General features: G+C 37.9%; 1 protein-coding gene across 2 annotated transcripts in view; it reads right to left on the bottom strand.

Moving 5' to 3' along the window:
* The window catches only part of MIER1 (MIER1 transcriptional regulator), a 59,303-nt gene that overhangs the window by 25,946 nt on the left and 5,904 nt on the right, over nt 1-27,453 (bottom strand). The window contains exons 1-6 of one of the 2 annotated variants that reach the window (XM_046645245.1): nt 27,377-27,453; nt 18,422-18,446; nt 13,680-13,825; nt 3,116-3,277; nt 2,101-2,233; nt 105-169 (exon numbers count right to left, since the gene is read on the bottom strand). In XM_046645245.1, coding sequence (XP_046501201.1) covers nt 105-169; nt 2,101-2,233; nt 3,116-3,277; nt 13,680-13,825; nt 18,422-18,446; nt 27,377-27,385 — 540 coding nt within the window. In that variant the 5' untranslated portion in view covers nt 27,386-27,453. The remainder of the gene's footprint in view (nt 1-104; nt 170-2,100; nt 2,234-3,115; nt 3,278-13,679; nt 13,826-18,421; nt 18,447-27,376) is intronic. The other variant, XM_046645243.1, reaches the window with a different exon arrangement.

Raw genomic sequence — 27,453 nt, 5'->3', positions numbered from 1 at the left:
TGGGCTTACCTCAATTTTATCAATATATATAGTTAGTAAAAAAATAATTACACTTGGCTTTTTAAATATTTGTCTATATTTTGGGAAAATATGACTCTACCTACCTTTTTCCAGTCTTCGGATGGAATATAATCTTCATCTTCTTCAGATTCTTCTTCTATTTCACTATCTAGAATAAATAAGACAATAATACTCTAAAATGATCGCTTATCCTGTCCACAACTGTATATATCTGTGTATCATTTTTACATCTACCATCAATATTTAAATATGCCCAAAGCTATCTGCAGAGTTAGGCCAAGATATTTCTAATCAAATAATATACTATCAGTTAAAAACACAAATCCTCCATAAACCTTTTAGGACAATCCTAATCATAGCCAACTGTATTCTAATAAAACGATTTCCTAAAAAAACTTTAAGAAAAAAATTGATTTAGAGTCGAGATAATCTGTTTCTAAAGCTAATTTTGCTGCCAACAGCCTGACGGCAGAATAAATTACACGATCTCCGTTTCTTTCCTTATGAGAATTTGGACAAACAGTGGTTTCCAAACAGTGTTCTCTGAAACCCTGAGAACGCAGTAGCATCACTCCGGGGCAGCGCATGAAGGGAGTGCATGTATGAACACCTCCATTTTATTCAAAGCAGGCAAGTTGCCATTTGCTTACATTTTGGAGTAACAATGTATTTACATAAAGGTGTGCGAAAACTGAAAACTATTAGACTGCCAGCATCTTCTCAACTCGAAAATGGCACAGAAAGTTCAAAACAAGGGTAACATTTCATATAGAATTATTAATTAATTCTTCCTATGGAAAAGCTAGGATAGGCAGTATATGTATAGCTTCCATCACAACTGAAAGACCAGATTAGATGTACAGCAATAAATACTGTTTCAAGAGGCAGTCACTTTGCATCCCACTTTTAAGCACACTTTAGCAATGGATCTGCTCTTCATTTAACTAAGGAAAAATACCACATTTTCCCCGAAGTTAAAATAAACACAATTATTCAGTAACTTATCTCTCCTTGCATTCATATGCTTTTCAGTTGGACCATTTCTTTGATCAAAACTCACAATAAAATTATTTTTAACAGCACAACATTCACTTCTAAACTAAATGTGTAACAGAAATCATTCATACAAAGCAGTAAGAATGTTTAATCAGTTCTTACATTACTACATTTCATGACAGGTTACTCTTCTTCAAGTGTTTTTCTTCCATTCAAAGTAGAGAAATGTAGACCACAAACTTAAACTACTAACACTAACGGTTGACTTTTTCTTATCAAAGAACTGTCTTCTACAATAATGATTCCTGCTTAGAATAAAACACTGTGGAGGAGACAAAGCATGCAAATATTCAAGTCACATACATTAAATGTTGTCTCAACTACTGGTCACCTCTGACCAGATCATAACTGTAGAAAAATTAGGTGAGTTCTTTCGAGGGTAAGTATTCCCACCTCAAGAGTCAACCAATTCTTTAGACCTGGGAACCACTGATTAGAGAAAGCAATGCTTATGAACATATCTAAAAAAGGCTAAGAAGCAAAGAAAATAGAAAATGAAAACTGAGGAAAAGTGTAGGAGACATAAAAAAAGATGACTACAAAACAAATTAAATTTAAAGAAGGGTTAGGAGGCAGAAAAATGAACATGCTCAAAATCAAGTAGTGTAGTGACACAATTACTGTAGCATATTCACCGACAACTGGGCCCCAGCATTGCTAACCTAATAACCTAGAACACAATCCCATTGCTGTTGAGTGAAATTCAGAGTAAATGAATTCCAACAGAGCAATGAAAAAAAAAACACTAGAAGTTTTGGTCATGGAGTCATGCACCACGTAACGATGTTTTGGTCAACGATGGACTGAACATATGACAGTGGTCCCATAAGACCAGTACCATATGCCTACGTGTAGTAGGTTGTACCACCTAGGTTTGTGTAAGTACTCTCTACGATGTTGGCACAATGACAAAAATCACCTAACGACGCATTTCTCAGAATGTATCTCCATCGTTAAGGGACACATGACTGTATATTAATCAGTAAGAATTACATCCAAACTATAGCAACCAATAACACTTACTTGTATCAAAATATTTACATCGACGTGGACGGATTATTCCCTGGGCATCTTGAGAAGCAACAGATTGTGATGGATCATCATTGGAAGACTGAGTTTCATCCTCTTGACCTGATGAATCTTTTATATTCTCCTCCTGTAGAATGATACATTAAATTTCTTTAAGATGTAAAGAAAACTGCTGTAGATGAAAGGGTCCAGTATTCCAAATACAAGTAGAAGACAAATACACTAAATGCAGCATGGTATCCCAGGTTGTATTCTGGAACAGGAAAAAGGACATTAGTGGAAGAAGTGGTGAAATCTGAATTGTCTGTAGTTTTATAGTATGGTACTAGTGTTGATTTCTTAGTTTTGATAAATATGCCATGATTACATAAGATGTTAAAATTAGGGGAAGCTGGGTGAAGAGTATTCAGGAACTCTCTGTACTCTCTCTGAACCTCTTCTGTAAATCTAAAATTATTTCAAAGCAAAGTAAGAAAAATGAATACAAAACTGCCAATTAGCCTTTATTAACTAAAAACAGTAACATTTTTATTTTTTTAGTTTTTATTTTTTTTGTGAGGAAGATTGGCCCTGAGCTAACATCCATGCCAATCCTCCTCTTCTTTGTATGTGGGACACCTGCCACAGCATGGCTTCATGAGCGGGGTGTACATGTGCACCCAGGAACCGAACCTGAGGCCTCTGGGGCACCGAAGTGGAACGTATGAACTTAACCACTACGCCACCAGGCTAGCCCCAAAACAATAGCATTTTTAAAAAGTTGCCACAAATTTATGTAGAATAGACATTGAAAAGAAATCTGGAACGACACAGAGAAAACTATTACCTCTCAGGAGTGAATTATAGGGGAGTTCTAATTTTTATCACATATTCCTATATCTTAATTTTTAACATTTAAATGTATTACTTTTAAAATCAGAAAAAGATAGATTATAAGAATATATTAATAAATTATAACTTCAACAAGAATAAAGACTACAATCTTAAAAATATGCGTGTATAATCTTACTTTATTTTCCCCACTACAGCCACTGTTATCATCATTATCAGCATCTTCATCGTCTTCACCTTCTTCTTCCTCTTCCTCCTCCTCCTCATCTTCTTCAGGTAGTCGAACATTACTATCATAACCATAAAGGCTGAGAAGTTCATGAATTGGCATGTTGCCTTCCTAAATAGACCAAAATAAAAAGTTAATTTCAGAATAAGTGATATTTCATATTCCTATAATTCACAAATCTATAGTCATTCCATACACAATATTCTTAGAACTACATCCAGAATTCTCAAAGCATAAAAAGCGAAACTAAAATAATTCTGAAACCTAGGAAAATCCTAGTCTTTTTAAGAATTTCTATAAGAGACTGACCAATTCTAATTGCTAACAACAAAATCTTTAAATATAAAAAAAAGTGACACTGGTCACTTTTCTTTTGTGCAATCAATTCCATAAACGTACACAGACAGTTAACACTATGTATGGATGTTCACACTTAATAAGAGTGCCACACACAATTTGAGAGTGGGGAAATAGAATAATTAGAAAACAGACAATAAATTAAGACACCCAGAAACAGAGATGAAATTCACAGGCCAGCTCAAACACATTAAAAGTAAAATAGCAACGATATACAGGAATGATACTGGATTACATTAGCCATATATTCTTTTCTAGGGTTATCTATAATTACATATAAAATCATCTCACAGAATCCTTACTATCTTACAAAACTGTTATAGTATCTCCATTTCATAGATGAGGAAACCGAGGCTGACAGATTAAGCAATTCCTCCAAAAATCACACAATTTTCAAGTAGCAGAGCAGATTTCAAACCTAATTCCAAAAGCCCAGACTTTTATCAGTACACCATGCTGCCTCTGCCAGGACTCCCCTTAACCCCACAGAAACACACCCTCTGAGGGTAAAATGAAGAAACACCCAGATGTGGAGAAATGAAATCAGCTTTCTGCAGAAGGTATCACTCTATCAGTAATCAAGTTATATCAACTATCAGGGAAACATGACAGAATTCTGATTCTAAAAAGAAAACAATTCAAATCACCTGAACATATTATATACACACTGAAGAAGAACTTAACGGAAAGAACCAGTCAGTTTAGAATCATGAAACAGGACATGTTCTGTAATTCTCCAGCAGCCTCATAGCCTCATCCTGGGACAGAAATAAGTCTAGCCCATGCATTAAGTATACTGTTACAGTGGAGATGGGTACACAATGACCTGATACAACCTGATAACACTACCGCCACTCAGAATTCCTGCGCAAGAAACAACTAATGATTCTAAGTTGAAAAATTTTCTCATAGGAAAGAAATGCGGTTTAACACTTCTATTTCACACTGTAAATGGATATTTTAGTTATCCATCAGTTCATGAATCTGTTTCTAAAAGAGGAATCAATTCTGAGAGTCCTATGACCTGCAGCAGCCACAACCTGGAAGGGGTAAGTCTCTCAGGAAAGGTGCTACCAATGCCTGCTGAATGACCAGCTGGTACACTTGCTTGACACCTCGGAGTGGGACCCTCAAAGTGCAGAAAAACAAACAGTGCTTGAGGTGTTCAAGGATCTAGCCCATGCAAGCATCTGGTCTGTGCACCGAGGATCTGGTACAGGAGACAGAAATTTTGGAATTCATAGTCAGGACGTAAGAACTAAAACAGAACTTCAAAATCAAGAAAGAAGTAGAGCAAGAGAAAGATATAGAGAAAGTTGGCTGTATATACAGCAAATAATAGCTGGCGTAAAGTGTCTTCGATGTGCCAGGTATTTGTGGTAAGTGCTTTAGACTCCACTTTCTTATTCTATCTCTTTGCTGAACAAAAGCAGAGGGAGAGTATTACACAATCTCATTACATCTTTAAAAGCACCGCATGGGAGTATTTGCTACCTTTATTTGTAAATAAAATCAAGCAGAGAGAAACACGCACCAACAGATGTTACAGTAATACCTAGACCTCCTAATCTCAATTCATACTTTTTATATACTCATTCTGCACCACAAATTAAAAGCAGGTTTAACAACTGAAATAACTACTATGAAAAACAGCAACTGAAGTATCTAGTATGACTAAGGGCCAAACCAGGAAAAACACTTTAGCGTTAAGTTTGCAACTAATATTTTCACGGACCTTAAGAATTCATAAAGAACTTGTTCGATATAGTCATATGTCTCCTGACAACAGGGACACATTCTGACAAATGCGTTTAGGCGATTTTGTCGTCGTGCAAACATCGTAGAGTCTACTAAAGGGGAACAAAATCTGCCACTCCAAAATGTGTTTCTTTAACATAAGGATTATTTTAGGTTAATTATTTTAAGAAACAAAAGACTCAGAAAGTTTTTCTTGTTCCTTCCTCTTAATTGTCTAAAAGAATTCAAACTAAAAAACCTGTCTCAGAAAGCGAGCTGTCCACCTTAGCATAACATGAACTAGGTGTAGACAGGGAGGAACCTAGAAAAGCCTGTTTGCTGGGCTTCCCTCTGTGTTGTTTCTGTGTGGCCAAACACATACTTGTTTTCCAAACATTTGCTCCTTTTCATTTACCTGTGAATTGTCATCCTTTTGCCAATCACCTTTGAAGTCCCTGACTCTCCTCATCCCCAATATCTTCTGTCTTTAGCTGAGAATGTTATTTAAGGTGAGGGCTTCGACCGTATTGGCAAGTTGCTCGGTTTTCCTGGGTTTCTTCCATGTACACACGTTATTAAAACTGTTGCTTTTCTCCTGTTATTCTGTCTCATATCAATTTAATTCTTAGACCAGCCAGAAGAACCTAGAAGGTAGAGGAAAATGTCTTCCTCCCCTACACTACTTACACAAACCTAGATGGTATAGCCTACTAGGCTATATGGCACTAATCTTATGAGACTGCTGTCACATATGTGGTCCCCCATTGACTGAAACATTATTATCCAGTGCATGACTGTGTTTATTTCATCTTTAAAACTACGCTAATAGATGTTACTATTATCCCTAACTTTTACAACTGAGTTAAGTGGTATTTGAGAGATCACACAACAGAGGTAGATTATCAGTCAAATAAATGTCCTCAGGCTCTCTCTCTTTGGTCAGCCTTGAAATTCAAGGGCAACAGAATCACACCAGGTCTTATTAAAACAGACTGCTGAGCCCCACCCTAGTTTCAGATGCAGCAGGGCTGAGGTGGGGCCTGAGTGCCTGCATTTTTCTAAGTGCCTGGTGATACTGACGCTGTTGATACAGACCACCCTGAGAACCACGCATCTCACAGCTCCAGGATAAGACATTGCAAATCAGCGTTTCTAGTGGGAGGTAACAAAGCCTGATCATTATCTTTCATAAAGCTTATCACCAACATCTCACATCTAGCTCAGTTATGCGTCAGAAGGACAGGTGACAGACTAAATGCATGGAGATTTTTTGTTTTTTTTACCACTATCAGGAATGGGGAATGTCTGATATTCACGGTTAGGGCAAGATTTTTCCCTCTTGGATATGCATCTGAGAATTATGACTCACTTTACAAAAAATTCATTTCTCAACTAAAAATTTAGCAACACCTCCAATACTGACTAAGCAGAGAAGAAAGGAGAGTTAAAGAGTGGCTGATCAGTGTATTTGGAGAAGTGCTTGAATTTGGAGAAACAGTAATAGACCTGGCAGACACAAAAGTCACTCAAGTCAGAGGAAGTGGCAACTACACAAGGATAGAAACAAAAATGAATGAGCAGGTTACCCTGGTGAGAGTAACTAAAGTATTTTTACTTACTTTCTCTAGTTCTACTTAGTTTCTAAAGGGCTATGTACAAGGACTCTACTTCTGAGTCAATCTGAGAGTAGCTGTTGAGCAGTAATTGACACTATGCAAGGGCTGAGGGAAAACTATACACACAGTGAAATGTTCAAGATGGACGTGGGTAGGGAGAGATTCAGTTTGCCAGGGAGACCGAGCGAGGGTGGACTCCACTGCTGGCACTCACGTGGAGTATAACCAGAACCTCAAGTCAGTTAGTGGTTGTGGTAAAGAGAAACTTGAGACCCTGCAGCAGAATCCACAGGATTTAACCATGGGGTTAAGAGTAATCGTGAGGTCCTGGCGACACTGAATCTCTGGTTCTAGACATTCCTTGGACCCAGATACACATATATATGACTTCTAAAAAAGTTCTTAAAAATAATAAAAACAATAAAGTTCTAATAAACTTCTAAAAAGTTTATTTTCAAAGGTAGTTTTAGGTGGGTTCTATCATGTATAAACAAAATATCCTTGCCCATTCCACCAAGAAAATGTTTGCTTAATACTAAGAACAGAGAGTATATAGTGGTATTATGCTTTTGCTTAGGTATTAACATTTAACTTAACTTCTGTCACCAATACCAAGTTAGTAAATAACAGTCATGACCCACTGAGGAATACAAGAGTCACAGTTTGACAGTATTATGAAAGCATCTTACTTGATCTAAGGTATAAAGAGAAGATCTTGCAGCAAGCACTGGCTACAAGCATGATAAAAACCAACATCAATTTTCCTGAGGAATCCTCAGTTTCAAATTCAAGTAGCATTTATTGTGTCCTTACTATGTGCCAACTGAAGTACTGAGACTGTTCAGCAAGTATCATATAAGGATCATTGATTGCTGTCTGCCCCTCAATCCTTTCTTTCTACTTCTATACTCTTCTTCCAGGAATGTTCCTTCCTCCATTCCAAGCATGTCTTGGAGTGAAAGCTCACCTCCTGGACCAAGTCACATCTGACCCAAGTGGAATCACTGCATTGCCTGGTCACAGGTTTGGAATGGGCGCATGACCCAAGGTTGGCCACAGTTTCCAGATTTTTACCAGCAGCAGCTAAAGAAACACAGACTTTCTCAAGCAGCAAATTTAGGAAGTGACTGCGTATCAAAAAAGTTGGTCTATAAAAGGACAGCACCATGCAGAAAACCAGAAACAGAAAATATGTTGTGGTGGCAATTGAGTCCCTGAGGCCTAGATATCCCCCTGCCCTTAATGAAATCACACAGGCCTCGCACTTCATTCCTTTTGCCTAAGCTGGTTCAAGATGGATTTCTTTATTTGCCCCCAAATATTCTGATATAACAGCAATGATATCCTGTAAAGCAAATGTTATTTCCCTCTGAAAAAAAGACTAAAAGATGGGGCCGGCTCCGTGGCCGAGTGGTTAAGTTCGCGCGCTCCGCTGCGGCGGCCCAGGGTTCGGATCCTGGGTGCAGACATGGCACCGCTCGTCAGGCCACGTTGAGATGGCGTCCCACATCCCACAACCAGAAGGACATGCAACTAGAATATGCAACTGTGTACAGGGGGGTTTGGGGAGATGAAGCAGGAAAAAAAAAAAAAAAAAAAGATTGGCAACAGTTGTTAGCCCAGGTGCCAATCTTACAAAAAAAAAAAGACTAAAAGCTAAATGAAACGTGGCAGACAGTACCTTATTACACTAGGGCCTGTCAGTCAGTCACCTGTTCCAGACAATCTCTCATTAGCTTACACTATCAAAGTCTGTGTTCTACCAGGTACTAAGGGGTTTTCTTCAATTTAAACTGAAACATCACAATAAGTGGCACAATGTTTTATTCCCACTCACACAAGTGTCAAGAGTATAGAAATGGGGGTGGGAGAATGGAGTAAAAGAGAAAACTATGGGTCAAGTACAACAGATCCTCACAGTTTTGGGGTAACAGATCTCTTGGGGACTTTTATGAATGAAATTACTAAAATGTATTGAGTGATTACCATGTGCCAGACACTGTGCTAAACGTTTTACATATAGCATCCTTGAATAGCACTGAAGCTTAATGACATTAAGTAACTTGTCCAAAGTCATAGACTGAATAAGCAGTGCAGCTGAGTTCTGATCGAGGCAGTGTGACTCACACACACATGCATGTATACGGCCCTACTCGAAACCTGACCCTGGGTTCAGTGTACATCACCCTGATGGAGCATGAAATGAGACATGCTTGGTTGACAAACTATAAGAAACAGGGAAAATGGACACTGTACGAAATGAACAAAAACACGGGAATGTGGACTATACCTGCATATTGTGTTTTAACAAATAAGTTGTCTAAGCACTATCACACAAAGAGGGGCAATCCTGTCTGAATAAGAAGGGAGGCTCACTGGAAGTGGAAAGAATAGACTTTTAAAAAGACAAACATTATACTGAAATTAAATCTGTCCTTTAACTTAAAAACAGTAAGGTAAAGTTACCAAGCACCAACAACAGTATTAAAAGGTTGGAGTGATGTCCAGCTCTTGGCTGCAGAGGTGGTGGCTCCCTATCCCTCACATCAGGGGGTTAGTCATTGAGAAATGACTGCATGTGGCAGCAGATGTTGGTCGTTCAAGGGCCATTTGGTGGATGGACACAGTACTCTTCTCATATCTGTTGTACCCAAACTGACTTACCAATAAACGTTTATGAGGAGGGGAGGAAAGAGGTTAATTCCCAGCCAGGAAGGCCTAAGGGACTACATCCAGATTGGACTAGAGAGACACTTCCTAAAGTAACCAATCTGTTGGGGTTGAGGCTTGACTATAAGACAGACTATGAAGAAAGGGAAACAGTGGAACTCTTTATAATCCTCATGCTGGGGTTTCCCTTTTTAACCTATATAATTCATGTTGTGTGTATATGTCAAAAAATAATCTCTCGCATTTTAACCTTTATTCTCTAGCTCTGGAGATTCACCAGATGGAATGCGTCCGGCACTTTAAAGTGAATATTAAGTATTAATATTGTTGTGTGATCCTGCTTCCCCTTCTCCCAAATAGATTGCCCCACTGTGCCGCTCAAAGCAAGGCTGAGTGTGAAGAGCACATGTTAAAACAGAGTTAACACCTGGCTATTGCTATTCCTAGCAAACAAAAGCCTATTTACTACGGAAATGATTCTCACACCCCTTCTAAGATCACCACAATTAAATTCTAACCTGTATATCTAATTCTATTAAAACATTTAAAGCTAAACTTACATACCTAAAGTTCCTTTTATATTGATAAAATTCATACATGCAAATATAACAATACACATCAAAGCTTCTTCTATGAAAAGCTAGTTTTCACTTAAAATTTTACAATTCAAATTGAATGAACTTAAAACCAGCGGCTATGCAGTTATTAACTCCTGAATGAATCAACTGTTAGAATTCTGCCGTCATTACATCAAAAGTCCATTTCATGCAACCAAAGGGCCAGGTAAAGACCACCCTACCAATTCTTGACCTAACTATAATGTTTTGCTTCTAAAACGCAAATCGGTAATCAATACAACAAAATCTTGCTCACTGTTTTAATAAAAACAAAAACTAGTTTGGTTTGGTTCATACCCAAAGAGTTTAACTATAGGAAATCCATGACACTGGCCCTGAACTAGCTGAGCTGCAGATCCCAGAGGGAAGCCTTGGTGATTCTGTGCCACTTAAACCTCAGCCTGACTGCTCTAGAAGTCCGAAGTATCCGAGAAGGGAGAAGACTGACTGGGAGAAAAGAACGATAAAAGACTGGTTCCTCTGTCCTTCTCTCCCTTTCTATATTCTCCATAAATAATTCTATTTTAGTTACTTTTTCCTAAGGAAGGGTCATTTGAAAGTAAGTTTCAGGGGGCTGTAAAGCACTGGGGAAGGAGTGCAATAAAGGAGAAAAAAGATAGACAATAACATGCCCAAAATTTTAGCAAAGCCCATTAGTAATTTTGTGCTAATTAAATGTAATAGCCTATTTTCTGAAATGGAAAAAGTAATACTCATTCCACCTCATAACCTATTATATAACCTGTACTGAGTAAATTATTCAATTAAAAAGAATTTCCTCCTTTACCTTTTACCCCATGGATGAGTTATTCAGAAACAAGACAATCTACATAAAGCTGTAAGTTTCTGTAAAATATAGGCAGAAAGTTGGAAACAACTGCCTTTCCACTTCACATGTACCAAGTGACTGTGAATTTTAATTAACTGTTTCCTCTGTTGCTCATGTAGGTTTGGAATCATCCAAGGAAATCATCCCCGTCTTCTGAACGGCTTTCCACCCTGTCCTGAGGAAAGTTCTGACTCCAGGCTCTTACGTGCTTTTTTACCCATTCTTGAAAAGCTTTTATAACAACTATACATCACTGCCAGTAAGACTAATTCTGTTCTCTGGCTTAAAATAATAAAATACTGAATTGCTTAGGCACTGTGAATTAAGCCAGCTTTAATCACAAAATGACCCAAAATGGGACCACCTGACAAGAGGTGACTAAATATTAATAGGACTCCTTTTCCAGCTCTTTAAACGTACACTTTAAAAAGTTTCAAACTAGGGGGCCAGCTCAATGACGTAGTAGTTAAGTGTGTGAGGTCCACTTCCTCGGCCTGGGGTTCACAGGTTCGGATCCTGGGTGCAGAACTAGCACTGCTGGTCAAGCCACGCTGTGGTGGTATCTCACATAAAACAGAGGAAGACTGACACAGACGTTAGCTCAGTGACAACCTTCCTCACCCCAAAAAAAAAAGTTCCAAACTAAAATTCCAAAACATAGATTAGTCTTCATCACTATAAAAGCATACTAATTCATTTTTCCATGATACTATGCACTCCAAATGCTTAAAGGTTGACACTATGTCTTATTTATTTATTATGTTCTTTTATTACGGAGTACAGCAGACTGGATTTGTAATAAATTTTAATTAGAGCATACCAGCTTGATTTATCCATTCATTCAAAACCTCTGAGTGAGCACTCTTGCTAGGTACCATGAAATACATTGGTGAATAAAACAGACAAGGTCCCTCCTCTCACGGAACTAAAGGAGGATACAGACAATAAATTAAACAAACTTATAACTACTAGCTGTGTTAGGTGGAAAGAAAGCATTGAATGGGGTACACTGGCTAAAAAAAGCTAATCGGGGGACAGGAAAGGCCATTCTGAGGAGGCAACATTTAGCCCAGACTGAAGAGGATAAGGAACCAGCCTCGGAACGTACATACCAGAGACTGGAATGAGCTGAAAAGCCTTGAAATAGGCAGAAACCAGCACACCTAAGAACGAAAGTAGCTGGTGTGGCTACAGAAGAGCTTGACAGGTCAGTGTAACACATGGAAAAAGGACCACGTCAAGCAGGGGGTCTTGCTGGCCAGGTCAAGGAGTCTGGATTTTCTTCTGATGCAACAGGAAGCCACTGAAGAGTTTTAAATAGGAGGCTTACATAAACTGATTTATATTTTGCAAAGATCATCACGGCTGCTGCAGAAAAATAATGGAGGGGAGAGTGGTAAAAGAGGAAATGGAGAGACCAGTTAGGAAGTTATGGCCATAGTCTAGGCTAGAAATGATGGTGACCTGGCAGCAGAGACGGAGCAAGAGCCAGAGCCAGAAAAGAGATCTCTTTGTGGAAAGAAATGACAGGCTTATTCAGGGATAGGTATTGGGTATGAGGGAGGATAACGACTCCCTGGTTTCTGACTTAGGCAACAAGGTAAACAGTAGTGCCATTTTTTACTGAGATGGAGAAGACAGGGAAGGAAGAAGAAGGAGAACATCAATCAATAGTTTTGTTTTGGACATCTAAAATTTTAAGATGTCTACTGAGATATGCAAGCAGAAATGTCAAGCAGGTGGTTAGATGAACGAAACTGGAGACAGGGAATAGGTTGATGCTCGAGAAATAAACTGAGGAATACTGAGTATACAGACACCAAGAGATTAGATTAGATCAGATCAGCTCATCTTGTTTACTAATTTTCAAATTTGGTGTGCAGACTTAATGAAGATGCAGATTTGAGCACCACCCTGCAGAAATTCTGACTGAGTAGGCCTGGGGAGGGGCGTAGGAATTCACATTTCTTCGTAAGTACATGAGTGCTTCTAAAGCCGCTGACCCTCACACTACATTTTGAGGATCACGGATCTAGAGATGGAAGAAAACAAGGTCCAGGACTGAGAATTGAGAAATTCCAAATTTACATCTTGGGTAAAGGAAGACAAGTGTGCAAAGGCCAGTGAATGTGAACAGACAGGGAAAACTGGACAGTGGGTACTCCAGAACTCAGACACAAGGGCGTGGTAAAGTGTGTTCACTACCTCCGAGAGGAGAGAAAAGTGACACCGGATTTAACAATAAAATCACTGGTCCTCTTGGAGGAAGGGGCAGAGACAATCTAGAGCACTTTATGAAGTAAATGAGAAACGAGGAGGATGATGGCAACTCATAAGAAATTTTGGCTCTGAAGGGGAGTAGATAAAAGGGGCAGTAATTAGGAGAGGACAGAAGGTATTTAAGAGGAAATTTAGATGCTTTTATAGTCCATTTTTGACCCAAAACCTGTGATGTTTTACCAAAGTTTAACTATTTGAATTCTATTTCACATAACAAAGTTATTTATTAAAAAAAAAAGTCCTTCATTTCAGACTTTAAATATCCCACCTATGACCACACAGAATTTTTCAGTACCAATTATATATAGCACTTTCCCCCAAAAACAGAGAGAACCAAAATTTCAAGTGTTTCCCCTCTCCACAAAAAGTCATAACCACTTCACCCTCTAGCTCTTCTTGTTATTTACCCTTGCAAGATCCTCTATTTCAGAACTGAAGTTTGTTTCTCCTTCCATCATTTCTTCCTCTTCTAATGTTCGTTCATCATCAAAATCATGAACCAGCATGTCAGCTGATGGATCAAATTCATGGTCATCTGATGTTGCTGAACCTCCTGGTAAAGAATATTTTTAAAAGTTTGGTAAACCAAATTAAGTGTATCATTAATATTAATTTAATGTATAAGGTATTTGAAGCTGAATATAACTCAAATAAAAATAGCAGGGAAAAGCTATGCATAGCAAGTATCACTGTTTTAGAAAATTCTTGCCCTTACTCATCATCCCCCTGAAAAATCTCTTAAGGGATTACTTTTTGCCCCATCTCACATCTACATATTCAGTTACAACTGCAAAACTGGATGTTTATATCTTTAAAAAAGTGTGTAGAACTTTAAAAAAGAGTATTGTAATCTTCTAAACATGAAATCTGAGTTATAAAGAAAAATGGTCATATCAAGTAAGAATGATCTTTGGTGTAGGGGGAAAAAATCACAATTTGACTGATATTTAATAGACTCAATGAGTATGAACCCCGTTGGCCCCCAAGAAGAATATATATAGTCATGTGAAATATACAGTCATCTAAATATATAGTCCAGAGAAAATAACAGCTGCACTCAAATATTATTCTTCTATCAGCACTTTCGAGAAAATATATAGGTAGCTGTTTTTAACTTAGTTGATTTTGATCTGAAATAACTCAAACATAGAATATAAAAGCAAAATTTATTAAAATTGCATACAGAACTCTTACGAAAGCCATTAAAAATAATCTAATAAGTAAGTGATGTGTAAGCTAATCTATTTTTAGCTTGGTGGCTGGGGAATACTGCTGTACTCAATAGAGTCAAGCCTTGTAATAGCAGGCTGCAAATGTTGGGCATATATATTCTGTAAACCATCCCCACATTTGGCTATTGCCAAATCTGGAGTTAAGTTTGCAAAAGCATTGTTTACTAATAAACAAATCAATTATTTAACATTAAAAAATCAAGTGGCAATTTCTTTTATCAGTTTAAACTGTTAAAGGTTATATTAACAGATGTACCAACATTTCCATTTCACTCCAGTAAGAGAACCAATAAGTAAAAAAAAGAGATAGAGAGGCCGATTTCTTGACCACTAGACTACTAGGGATAAGGGGGCACCCAACACTCAGGGTTCTTCTCACCTCCCTTAATTTCTAGCATGAGAACCATTTTTGAGTGCTTGATATGTGCCAAATACTATGTTCAAGCACTTCACATACATTCTCATTTAATCTTCAAACAATCCTATGAAAAACAAAGACAAAAACTTGAGGCTCAGAGAGTTTAAGCGGCATGTTTTAAACTCAGAGCCAGTAGGTGGCAAGGATGGAATCTGGACCCTGGGTCTGCTACTTCCAACACCTGTGCTTTCACTGCGCTCCACGCCCGCTCTAAGTCACAGCCTCAGAAACAGTAGGTCTCCGCCTTGAAGAACAGTTGAAGAGAGCCCGTTTACCCAGATGAGCCAACTGCAAGCCAGGTCAGGGGGCAAAGCACTTAAAGTCTTCTTTGAGGAACATCACAAAATATTGATATTAAAAATAAAATAACTAAACTATTCTTTTGTTTATTATTTAGCAATAAGGCATATTATAGTACAAATGAGTATCAAAGTTTTAGAATGATTTGCAAAATAAAAACATTTAGAAAAGTGTATTATCTTAATTTCTTCTGGAAATGAAGAAAAGTGCGACAATTTTAGTAGGGCATCTTAGTACTGGTTGAGGGACTGGACACAAGTTTCCACAGAAGCACAGTGTGAGAACCATTAATTTAGTTGTTGCTGTCTTGCCTCAATCATTCTCTCTTCTTCCTGAGTTTTCAATGGAAACACTCCCCAAACTTTTCAGTCACCCAGCAATCTTCTAGGACACGTACTCAATAATTCTGTATTCCTACAGATGATGCTGTACTATTCTTCCTCGCAGGCATAATGATCCTAAAACACCTTGCAGCGCCACTGTCTACTACTCCCCTAATAATAATATAATTCCTACTGGATGCAAATACTGTCAAAAATAATTATGCGTAATTCCTTACTACTTATACTCTTTTACCAACTAAAAAAAAAAAAAAATCAAGCTCACATGAGGACATAGCACCTTTTCATCAGCATTATACAACTTACCTGAAGTCCCCCATTTTTAGGTCATTATTTACAAAGCCAACTGTATTTAAAGCATTGCCACTTCACCTTCCCACTACATGAAATAACAAAGTATGGGTGACCCTTTTCTCCCTTCTCACTCTAATTTCTTTCCCCAGATACACACTGCACTGTTTTCTATAAACTTCCAATTTCAATTTTTTTCTTGCTTTTATCTGACCTCTTTGTTTTATTTGACTTCTTTTTAGCCTTGTTCTTTGGGACCAACTAACCATCCTATTCCTTTCTGTTAATTACTAGTCCCATCATTAGGCTGTCTCCTAGGGAAAAAAAAATCCCAAAAATGTATTATTAGGGGTAGGGAGTCTGGTGCTTTATGTAAAGAAATATTTTGCTTCAGAGTAAGGCAAATGCCACTGCTTTGTCATAAAATTCCATCCTACACTAAAAGGTATGTTACATATTTGCAAAGATTCAAAAGATAACTTCAGTTTATAATATACCATATAACATACTCATACCATGTGTAATCATTTTACTACCTTCCGCACCCTAAAATCCCCACCTCTAATGGCTACTAGTCTTACAGGTAAAGCCTTGTACTACGCCTCCATATTGGTTTACACCGGTGGAGTCTAGAGACAAACCACTTAGCCTACGTCATGTGACAATTATTACCGGCATCAATTCCAAAGTGCAGATGTTGCAAAGGACACAGCTTCTCACCAGTGAACCAAAAATTATTTTTTTACATGAAGCTTCTGGTCCTATTTTTTTCTACCAACTTTTGTAACTGCCTACAATTAGTATTATTCATAAGAACAATAAACATTCCCTTGGGCAGAAGCCCGATATTAACAAATGCTGTCTACCTCAAAAGATCTTCCTCAGTCTGAAAACAATTAAAAAAAAATCACTCAATCTATTTGTATGAGCATTCAGCAAGAAGCCCATCAAAGACATGTGCATTCTTCAAACTCCACTCTTCTTCCAGTTCAGCCCAGGCTGATTCAAATGCAATGGAAACTACAAAATCCATTTATTAATGCCACTTTTAGAGTACACATTTTTAGGTACCCATGTATTATGTGATGAATGTCTCAAAAATTCATAGAAAAATATCTAAAACTCAGTCTATTTGTGATGTCACAACGTTAACAAAAACAACTAGAACCTATTTTTTCAAAGAAAATGATTTCTGTGTTTGAAAGAAAAAAAAATACTAGGAACAATTCCATGTCCTAAAAAGAAAATGGTAACCTAATATTTATCTGAGATCAGATTAATTCCAACCTCAATCATCAAGAACATATTTATAAACCAGGAAGTAAAAAAATTAATCCTTGAGTTTCAGAAATATCACAAAGCCCAATGTACTTTATCGCCGAGTCAAACATCTTCAGCTAAAATAAACATGACAAAATCAACTGTCAAATGAGCCCACTAGTCATTTAGAAGGGACTGGAGGAAGCTAGTCCAACCACTACTTGATGCATTGTACCACACAGAGTACCACGATTTGTCTTCATGAAAAGAACTCTGAACCATTAAAAAGAAGCTTATGTTAAGCATTTTTTACAAACTAACTTTCTAAAATCTAAAACACAGAAAGGTGATTGCTTCAATAATCTGGAAAATTCAGTAATACATCATATCTAAATATTCAATATATGCAAGACGTTTTCAAATCAAACACTGCATGCCTCAGAGGGCTCTCTTTCTCACTCTTCTTTAGCTATATTAGGCTGTTCCTTAATCAGCGTACTCCACCGCAGAAGGAAAAGTCCCTAGACACTGAGGCAGAAAGACTAGTAGCAGACTCTTTTCTGGCCATTATTTAGCTCCAACCAAATGCTGCCACATGGGAATGCTGTACCCAGTGGTGCCAGAACCTCTGATTGATCATAAGAAGCCTAAATCCAGATTTTTATAAAATATTCTAATTTTTTTAAGGTCACTAGACTGGCCAAACAAAAAACATTTGTGGCCCAGATTTGGTCCAAAGATCACACGTTTACAATCGCTAATGAAAAAATGAATCTGTACCATATTTGAAAGAGAATACAAAAACCTAAAGCTATACAGAGGACAAAACTTGATCCTACTCAAACCTAAAAATAACTTCTGTAACTTACAACATTAAGTACTCATTTGGTGAATGTTTTGCTTATTTTTCCCTCTCTCACTAAATGCATTAAGAATTTTTTCCTCAAATAAAATACTTTGAAATTCCTGTGCAAACAAATATTTCTAAGCAGTTAGTGACTCTTCTTAAAAAAAATACACTTCATATATACTTCAAATCAAACAGCAATTAAAAACTATAAGAAATACATGTGGCAATTCATCAAACAAAAAGAGAAAATCCACCGAGAGTTACGAGGTTGAACTCACAGCAGCCTCAGCTGCACTTTCATGGGCAGTCAGATATTTCACCCATTTCTTTTCCCCAGAGAAGAGAAGCATTCAGAGGAAAAGCAAGTCAGGTAACAGTCTAACTCCTCTCCTCTTACGCAGCTAACAGGACAAATCTGAGTCAAACAGAGATGATAAAGATTACAGAAAACACTTACCTGGACTGGAAGACTCAACAGACGGCTGAGGAGGGGAGAAAAGAAAAAAAGTTAGCATCTTTGTGCAGTAAGTATCCAAACATTACTCAATGACTAATATGACACCAAAACTACAGTAAGTGTGAATGTCTGTATTGTCTAAGACAAACTAAAACTTCTGGTGTAATCCTTTCTCTGACACTATATTTATTTAAACAGAAAAAATTCAAAACACTCTAGAAACAGAGACTATATACGGAATTGACAGATTTTAAAGACAAATATGGGTCTTATAACATATGTGACTTAAGAGAGATGATTTTAGATCTTAGAATTTTCTAAATCCTCTTTCTTATCAATACAGGGAAAATTACACAGAAGGTTTGCTATCAACCTGGTTTCTGGCTTGCGTATGAGAAGGGAGGTGGAAACAATTTAAGACACTATTTTAAATAAAAATTACATTGTAAGAAAGAAGGAAAATTAAAATGTTACTTAAGCACCAAACAGTACATTAGGTTAACTTTACTAACAACATATTTTTAAATTATCACAGAATTAGCAACCTTTAGAGCTAAAATCTAGAGGTTATCTGTTGGAAGATCATAAAGATTCCTACTTATAATGCCTCTTGTACTGTACCATTCTACCTCTCATAAATTTAACCACAAGCATCTGGAAGATTTTAAAGATAAAACTGTTAGCAACTTATTTTAGTAATACACCACTTGACAATTTGTGGCTGTGCCTTATCTTATTCAGTTAATTCACAAATAGAAACGAGTCATCTACAAACATAAACTACTAAGACAAACTCAATAACAAAAACTCAAAAGATGCTTCAAACGACAAGCTTATAACTAACACCTTGCCTATTCATTCAGAGTCATCTATTTCATGCCTCTTAGAAGTCAGAGGTTGGAAAGCCAAAAGCATTAACAAAAAGAAATAGGAATATTGTAGTATTCCTGCTCAGTAATGAGGCAGAGAGGCAAGAAAAATAAAACAGAAATGAGGAAGGTGCCCAATTTTTCAAAAGCTAGACATCTAAGACAAATTTTTATAGGGTATTAAAACTGCACATTGAAAAGTGTCCACGTAATGCTACTGTAGTAAGTATGACACTTTAGATTCTACATGGTGACAGGTTCTTTTGAGGCACACTTTTGCAAAGGTCCTATGTTTTTCCTTTTAATTCTTGGAAGAAGATGGTTCTTGCCTATAGCATTGTCTTATTCTAATAAAAGACTGACAGTATTCAGTATTATGTATTTTCAAGCGACCACCATTATCTTTATTTAAAAGGTACTCTGCCACAACAGAGTCAAAACACTGCTACATTTTAATTCGCTTCCTCTAATGGGAAGCTGGAGAAAAGCGCGACAGAGTAATGTGACCATGAAGAGGGTTTCTAGTTTGCTTAACATCTTCTGGGCAGAGCTACATATTTCTGGCTCAAAATGGATTTAACTATCACATAAATTATTACACAGCCAGTCAATATTTTAAAATATTAATCTACTTTTCTTTCATGCAATTATACTTTATTTTCCAAGTTTAAGCACAACTTCTCTGCAAGGTTACAGAAACATTAATGACTATCTTCACCTGGTCCCAGGTTCACTATCCAGAGCAGCCTTTTGATGCTATTTTTCCCTTTTAGTATAATTTTGAAACAGGTTTGCATGGCATAAACAAGAAAATCCAGCATTTCTTTCAAATTAGGAGCTTAAAAGAAATGGTTCTTCGAGCATTTAGTTCTTTTTGAACACTCCAATAATTATTCCATTTAACAGTTTTCTGATAAAAAAGGCTTTCTGATTAAAAATAAGTTATTCTAGGAGCCGGCCTAGTGGTTAGGTTTGTGCACTCTGCTTCGGTGGCCCAGGGTTCATGGGTTTGGATCCCAGGCGCAGACCTACACACCGCTGATCAAACCATGTTGTGGTAGCATCCCACATAAAAAATAGAGGAAGATTGCCACAGACGTTAGCTCAGGGTCAATCCTTCTCACACACACAAAAAAAGTTATTCTACTCAAGAATAAAAGCTACATTTTTACTTATGTTAGATTTTGGCAATAACAGAGATATTGAACTGTGAATGGCCTCTATATACTTTAATTTGTAAAAGGCCTCAAGCAGCACTAGATGCCAATAAATACCATACTGATTGTTATTTTATTGGGAAATAGGTACCACTTTAAAGTTTTGAAAAAGGCCCCAAATATTTTCCGTACATTAAGATACCAAATGTTTAGAAGACTGATAACATTTGTAGGCATAGCTGGCATAAAGTAGAACATCCAGTGTTCAAAGATAGCATTAATGATCACATTATGTCAGACATACTAGAACGTTCCAAGAACCATGACTTGACTGACGGTCTATCTCGATGAGGATGAAGACGGAGAAGTAGGGATGGTTTGCCCATAGATACATATTTAAGTGTCTATGTGCAAAATAAAATTCCATTGCATCAGTCTGGGGAGGGTGGGAATGAGATCAGTTTCTTAAAAGTTAATTATATCCAGTTAAATCAAAGATGAGCTTCTGGAAACCTGGTGTTTGAAAACAGTGTATATTGCAAATATTACTTTTCCTCAGCAAAATTATCTTTCAAAATAAAATATGACTTTAGTATCATAATACAGGAGATCTTAATGTGAAATGAGGACATTTTTTATTTGGGTATTTCAGAGACTAGAACCAGCTTACATTTATATAGTACTTCATATTCTCAAATGTAAAAGTTACCTGACCATAACCATAAACCTGGCAATAATACCTGCCCCGCCTACCTCATTTTATAGATTAGCAAACCCAAGGAGATACTGCGACCTGATCAAGGTTCCATGGTGGGTGGTGAAGGTGGAACTTAAGTCTAGGACCCGATTCCTTCTGTGCCTCCCAGGAAAACAACCATGTAAAAAATGTTTCTCTTTACCTCTCTCCTCCTTCCCTCCTACTTTTTCTTTCTTTTTAAAATGGTTTTCATCTGTTCAAAGCATATTTAAAATGTGACTGCAAGTTGTCATCTGTCACGTCAGACTATTATCTATGTCTTCTTAGGAACTGGTATCTCTAATAATACCCTCCAGGAAAACCGGCAACATCCACCATTAGTGATGACAGTAAACTGGAAAGGGGGAAGGGGGAAAAAACAAAACCAAAGCTAAAGAGGTAAGCCTTTGTAACAATATCTATTTTTAGAAAAAGCTCAAACTATAAAATGTAAGCAGTAAAGAAGATTTCACATTGGGGATTACAATGTATTTAAAATGCACTCATATATTATTGGTACAAACATGAGTTGGTTCAACCACTCTGGAGATCACTTTGCCAATATGTACTTACCCTACTGCTATGCCCAAAAAAGCACACCAAGATATCTGTATAACATTCATTACTACAAAGTTGTTCACAGCAAAAAGATGGGAAAAAATTCAAAGTCGATCATCTAACTAGTTAGAAATGAAATACAGTTCTTCCAAGCAATGGAACACTATTAATCAATCCATTAAAAAGGAGAGACAGATCTGTTTGTATTAAGAAAAAAAATGCCAAAAAATTATACACATATATATAGAGTAAAAAGAAAAGTGGAGAGGAAGGAGTAAATTTGGGCTGGAATATAAATAAAATTTTTTTTCCCCCAAAAGGATACACAAGAACCTGTTCACAATAGTTACCTTTAGGGAATGGGTTGGGGAGAAAAGCCTTTTTTTATTTTATACCTTTCTGTACTGTTGGAATTTTCTAACCACTTACAAGTGTTACTCTGTTTTTTAAAAAGAAAGTGAGTGGAGATTATTTTGTGGAATTATGAGTCATTTTCATTTGCTTCCTTTACTTTTAGATTTTTTAAGAAAACCTAGGACTTGTCACATTTTTTAAAACAAGTCTATAATTTTGGAAAGTAACCTAGTTCTCTTCTGAGTACACAAATAATTGTTTTCTCTGAGATGGAAAACATAACACTAGACAGACACACACAGAGCATGGGTAGACTAAATCAAATCTAAAAATGAACTGTAGTAACTTTTACAGCAGCTTTTACACCTTCACCCATACACAGAATTGTTGATCAAGTTGCTAAGAGCGGTAACAATATTCAATGCAGTAGATTTTTTCAAATGTTTCTCTTTTGTGTTGTTCTAGAACATGGTGAGAAATATCCTATACACCAGAAAACTATAAACTGGGAGAGAGTAAAAGATCAACTAACTACAGCATTACCATAAATAAATAAATAAACAGATAAGTAAGTAAAAACACAAAGCAATCATTAGATTTTCTTTTCCAATGAACATAACTGTTAGAACCAATTTTTCCCCTCAAACCAATTCCACCACCTTTTCTTTAAGTGTTATCACCTAATTAGTAATGCAGACACTAAATGAGAGGTTCTCACAGCGATGGGGATGGGGATAGAGCCAGGAAGGAGGCAGGGTCCCTACTGCAGGGTGGAGAATGCAGAGGGACTGTGCCAAGGGTTCCCTAGCCCTCTTCCTCCACACGAAATTAAATCACCTAACTTTGCTGTTACCCTGAGGAATTCTGGGGCATAAAAAAGGTTGCGAAAGTCTTGGAGTTAAAATTAGCAAATTTACTACAGTAGTAGCAATCCAGAGGGTGAGTAGCTACTACTAAGCACTGGGAACTCAGAAGCCTAGGTTCCAGCCTTAACCGTGCCACACACTAACTGCGCAACACAGGACAAACTGCATAAACTCTGCTCAGTTTCATTTTCTCCAAGATAAAAAGATTTAGATTTCTTCAAGTTTAGTTCACTTTCCTTTGAGATCTAAGTTCTTTACTTTTATTATGAATTGCTCAAAAGACGTAACACTACTAAGCTAAATGGATAGGATATGTTTAACAGACTCTCCTAAATTTATTTTTTTAAATCTAGGACTATTGAGAAAGGATGATCTCAAATTGCAAAAAGCTTTTTGAGAGCACTACTTTATGAATTTCATATCTACATAAGCATAATTATAACAGTCATTTTTCTAAACCACAGAATAAGTCAAACAGAGTGGGTCCCAAGCAACTACTGGTACTTGACAGTTTAATCACTGCAATGAATTTTGAAACCATTTGCAAATCTTTTGAAATATACAGGGACTCAATCTGAACTTCAAGCAAGAAATTTCTATACAGCGCATTACTTTTCATAAAGACATCCTGAAGTTTCAATGGCAGTGTTTTATTTCATAATTACTTGGGAAACTGATTATGTAGTCTCACTTACAAGAATTCTCTAAAACTAATTCACTTTTGTATTTCCCCCACTGACCTTTCTGACCTTTTCTAGCACTCTATTATTCCCTTTGAATTAAGCTTTTTAGGACTTTCATGCATGGTGTTCTTGATTACTTTAGGTAAATCCTTAATAGTTCTGAAGTATACATACTAAAAAAAATTTCCTTGCCAGTAAAGGACTTATTTAAGGCCTAAATTCACTGCAGTGAAACCAGTTTTGTTTAGAGCAGACATCAACACTATCAAGAATAACAGTCAGGATGATCCTATTTCCTTAAAATACAAATTCCAAATACACTCAAAAAATGCTAGTAAGCAAGGAGTCTGTTTTTAAGAGGAACGGATAGAAATGATAGTGAATAAACAGATTATGTATCATTTCTGGAAATATTAAAATACTTAAAACTAATACAGAAAAGCAAGTCCATTAAATTTTCTTCTCTTTATATGGCAGCAATATGGCCGAGGTGAAAAGAAAGATCTTGCATTATGCTGTGGCTTTTTTTCCCTGAGAAGAAAGTCCCTTATGAGTTTACAAACTCCAAAATAAAAGACAAATTGTTCGTTCCCAAAGGTCCCTACACCACATTCCTTACAAAACCCACAGGATCAACTATGTCTTCCTCTCTCTCTCACTGCATTCGTAAAACTGTGACTATCCTGTCATCTCCTTCCTTAAGTGTGACTAGGAGAGCCTCCTTTTAGAAGGTTGATAAATAATTTTAAGGGATAATAAGCAATGAGAAATATCACCCAAAAGTATTAAGAAGGGGAGCATATGTCATTTAAGCACATTAAATACGTTTTTAATGTTACCTCAATTTGAAAAATCATTAAATACGTTGTTCCTATTATGGATTGACTAAGATGAACAGATCAAGCATGAAAAATTAGTATATTCTATTCACATCTAAAGCAATTTGTATTCAAGAATTACATATTTTTCTGGAAAAACAAGGTGAGGGTCATTCTCCTATACAAGAAACAACAACAAAACCTCCCAGAAGTATAATACCTACATTTTTCTCTGGAGACATGCTTCTTCAATAACCTGTTTTCCCCTCAGATTTATCGAGTAAATGCATATTGCTGCCTTCCACAGACTGTCATTCCACCAGTTAACTTCAATCCTCAGGTCCACTTAAGCAGAAGTGCGGTAGCACAGCATGTGAATTATTTTACCACATGCTTTATATTGGCATCGCAAAGAAAGAATTTCCCGAGAGCTTACCCCAAAGCACTCTATAAACCAAGCATTTCTCCTTCATCTATTCTTTTAAGTGATTAGTCTCTAAACCCATCCCAATTACTAAAATATTGAGATCAGAAAATTATAAATTAATTTTACTTTTCACCTCTTCACCTGTTTTAGATTTTTCTGTAGGACACAAATGAAGAGGGTTCCTCCACTCTTCCTCGAAACTCACTAGAAATAAAACCATCTACAAAGAACTGAATATAAAAAGACGAATTTTTTTAAAGATACCAGGTCACTAAATAAATGCACTGAGAACAAAATCAGGTTTTTTTCCTTCTTGGAATTGAACCATCCATGTGTTCCTACAGAACATGAGTTCCATCCTCCAAGTGATGCAACTTTCAAGAAAACTAAAACATGCACTTGAAAATATTAGGAAATGGATTAGTGACTCAAAATATCGCTTTTCCTCTCTGACATTAACGCAACCATCTTTAATTTCTAAAACAAGAAACGAAATATTAGTATACTACATTTACATATTAAGTTTCCACTGTGCCGGGCAGTTAAAATTTCTGGGTGAGGTTTTTAAAACTTAAATTTCACTGTATTTTTATACACTAAGGTATTTTCCTTTAATAATATCTGGCCTTAAAATATGACTACAGAACTTAAAGCTCAAACCATCGCAGCAGCACCACGAGGGAAGCAGCCACATCAACCATTACAGCACACTGCTGCTCATCTAAAGCGCTCTCACTGAAAGCAGCACCCACTGAAGGCTGGCCGACAACACACATCGAAGTCCAGCTACGTCCACCCCCTTTCCCCCTCACATAGGAAGGAAAGAAGCACTTAAGACCCTCACCAGGACTAAAACTCTTTCAGCCCAGTGGACTAAACCCAGTCACATTTAAGTGAAATGCAAACTACTATGTCTTCTCCAACTCACGTGCCTTGAAACACAATGCTTTAACCTCAAAGAGCAAAGGAAATGGAAACAAATCTAAGATCTAAATTTAGTTTTAAATCAGAAATATTAAATGTGTTAGAAAGAATACTGGCAGCAAACAGCCCTGCTACAGTAAAACCTTTCTAGTTCTTTAACAGCAAATACGCTAGCACATAAATATAAAGCCAGTTTCCACAAGGGAAGCAGAAGGCGCCCCCTAAAAGCCACTCCAGAAAAGTTAACCTTTTGGTCCTTCCAATCAACAGGTACATGAAAAGTGCTCCAAATTAATATTTTTCTATAATTTAACCATGTTTCTGTATTCCAAGGTTTAAAAAGGAGATTTATGGTATTGATGAAAGTACTCACCACTGAGCTCATTTAGCAAATCATGAAGACGAAAACTGGGGGCTGGATGGCAAATAAAATTACCTACTTCCTGAATCTGTTTTTGGGGTGCCTCCGAGACCAGGAAAATTGTAATTCACACAAGAGAAACGGCTTATCAATCATTTAGAGTGCCTCTACTCAAAGAGACATACAAGTCCAAGTATATCACCTCTTGAACTCCAGGATGTAAAGACTAATGAAACCCTTCCAAGGATAAGGGGTAAAAAAAAGTTAAAAAAATTTTCAGACATTTAAAGGTTTAAATCAGAAGCAAAAACTTAAACCTCTAGTGGCACATACTAAGTTCGAATTAATAACAGTCGCTGTTTGCCCGCCGACTTGAGGCCCAAACACGTAAAAAACCACCGGAAAAACGAGGCTTTGGGTACTCACTTACTAGAAAACGAGCAAAAAGAAAAAGAAATTGTTCCACAAGGTAGGGAGAAATTAGAGGAGAAAGAAGACAAGAATCGAGCCTTGATTTGGAAGAGGAAAAAACACCCCCAAAACCCTGGAAAGTAAGGCGGGGGGGGGGGGGGGGGGTGGAAAGCAACTCTTGTGAAATGTAGGAAAGAGAGGTTCTAGCTGGGGTGGGGGTGGGGGGGTAGAACTGTTGGAGAAATTGGGAGAACCCCCCCCCAAACTAGAGGGTGGGCCGCGAAAGGCCAGGGGGCTTCTCCTCGCGCACCCCATCCCCATCGGGAACAGCAGCGTTAGCCCGAGGCCGCCCGGCCTGCGCGCTCCCCCGACACGGCCTGGATGTCAGCGGCGGGGGGACGCGGAAGGGCGCAGGAGCATCTCGGCGCGAGGGAAGAAACTTCGCTCAAGAGGAAGCAGCAGCTCCGCTCCCGGCCCCGCACCGCCCGGCGAAGTTGCGCCACAGGCGCCCCTGCCCGGCGGGCGCCCCCCGCCCTCCCCGCCCTCTCCGCCGCACCCCTGCGCGGCACCCGACCCCCGAACTGCCCCCGAAGTCCAGCTGCGCCGCCGCTCCCCGACCCCCGCGCAACCCAACTAAGTTCCCGGGACGCTCCCGCCGAGCGCGGCCTGTTCCGGACAACAGGTGGGCAGCGGCGCCGCAGGGCCGGGCCTCTCCCAGTCAGGCCCACCCCGCGCCCCCCGGCGGCCTGGGCGCCGGCGACGGGACGGGGCGGGGGCGCTCGCTCCCTTACCTCCGCCATGTTTGCCGTACTGACGGGTCACATCTCCGCGGCGGCAGCCGCTGGGTCACGGCCAGAACCCGGATGTG

Source organism: Equus quagga, chromosome 18 (assembly GCF_021613505.1).
Source record: "Equus quagga isolate Etosha38 chromosome 18, UCLA_HA_Equagga_1.0, whole genome shotgun sequence".
Lineage (NCBI taxonomy): Eukaryota > Metazoa > Chordata > Mammalia > Perissodactyla > Equidae > Equus > Equus quagga.
This window is presented reverse-complemented; position numbering and strand designations above follow the sequence as displayed.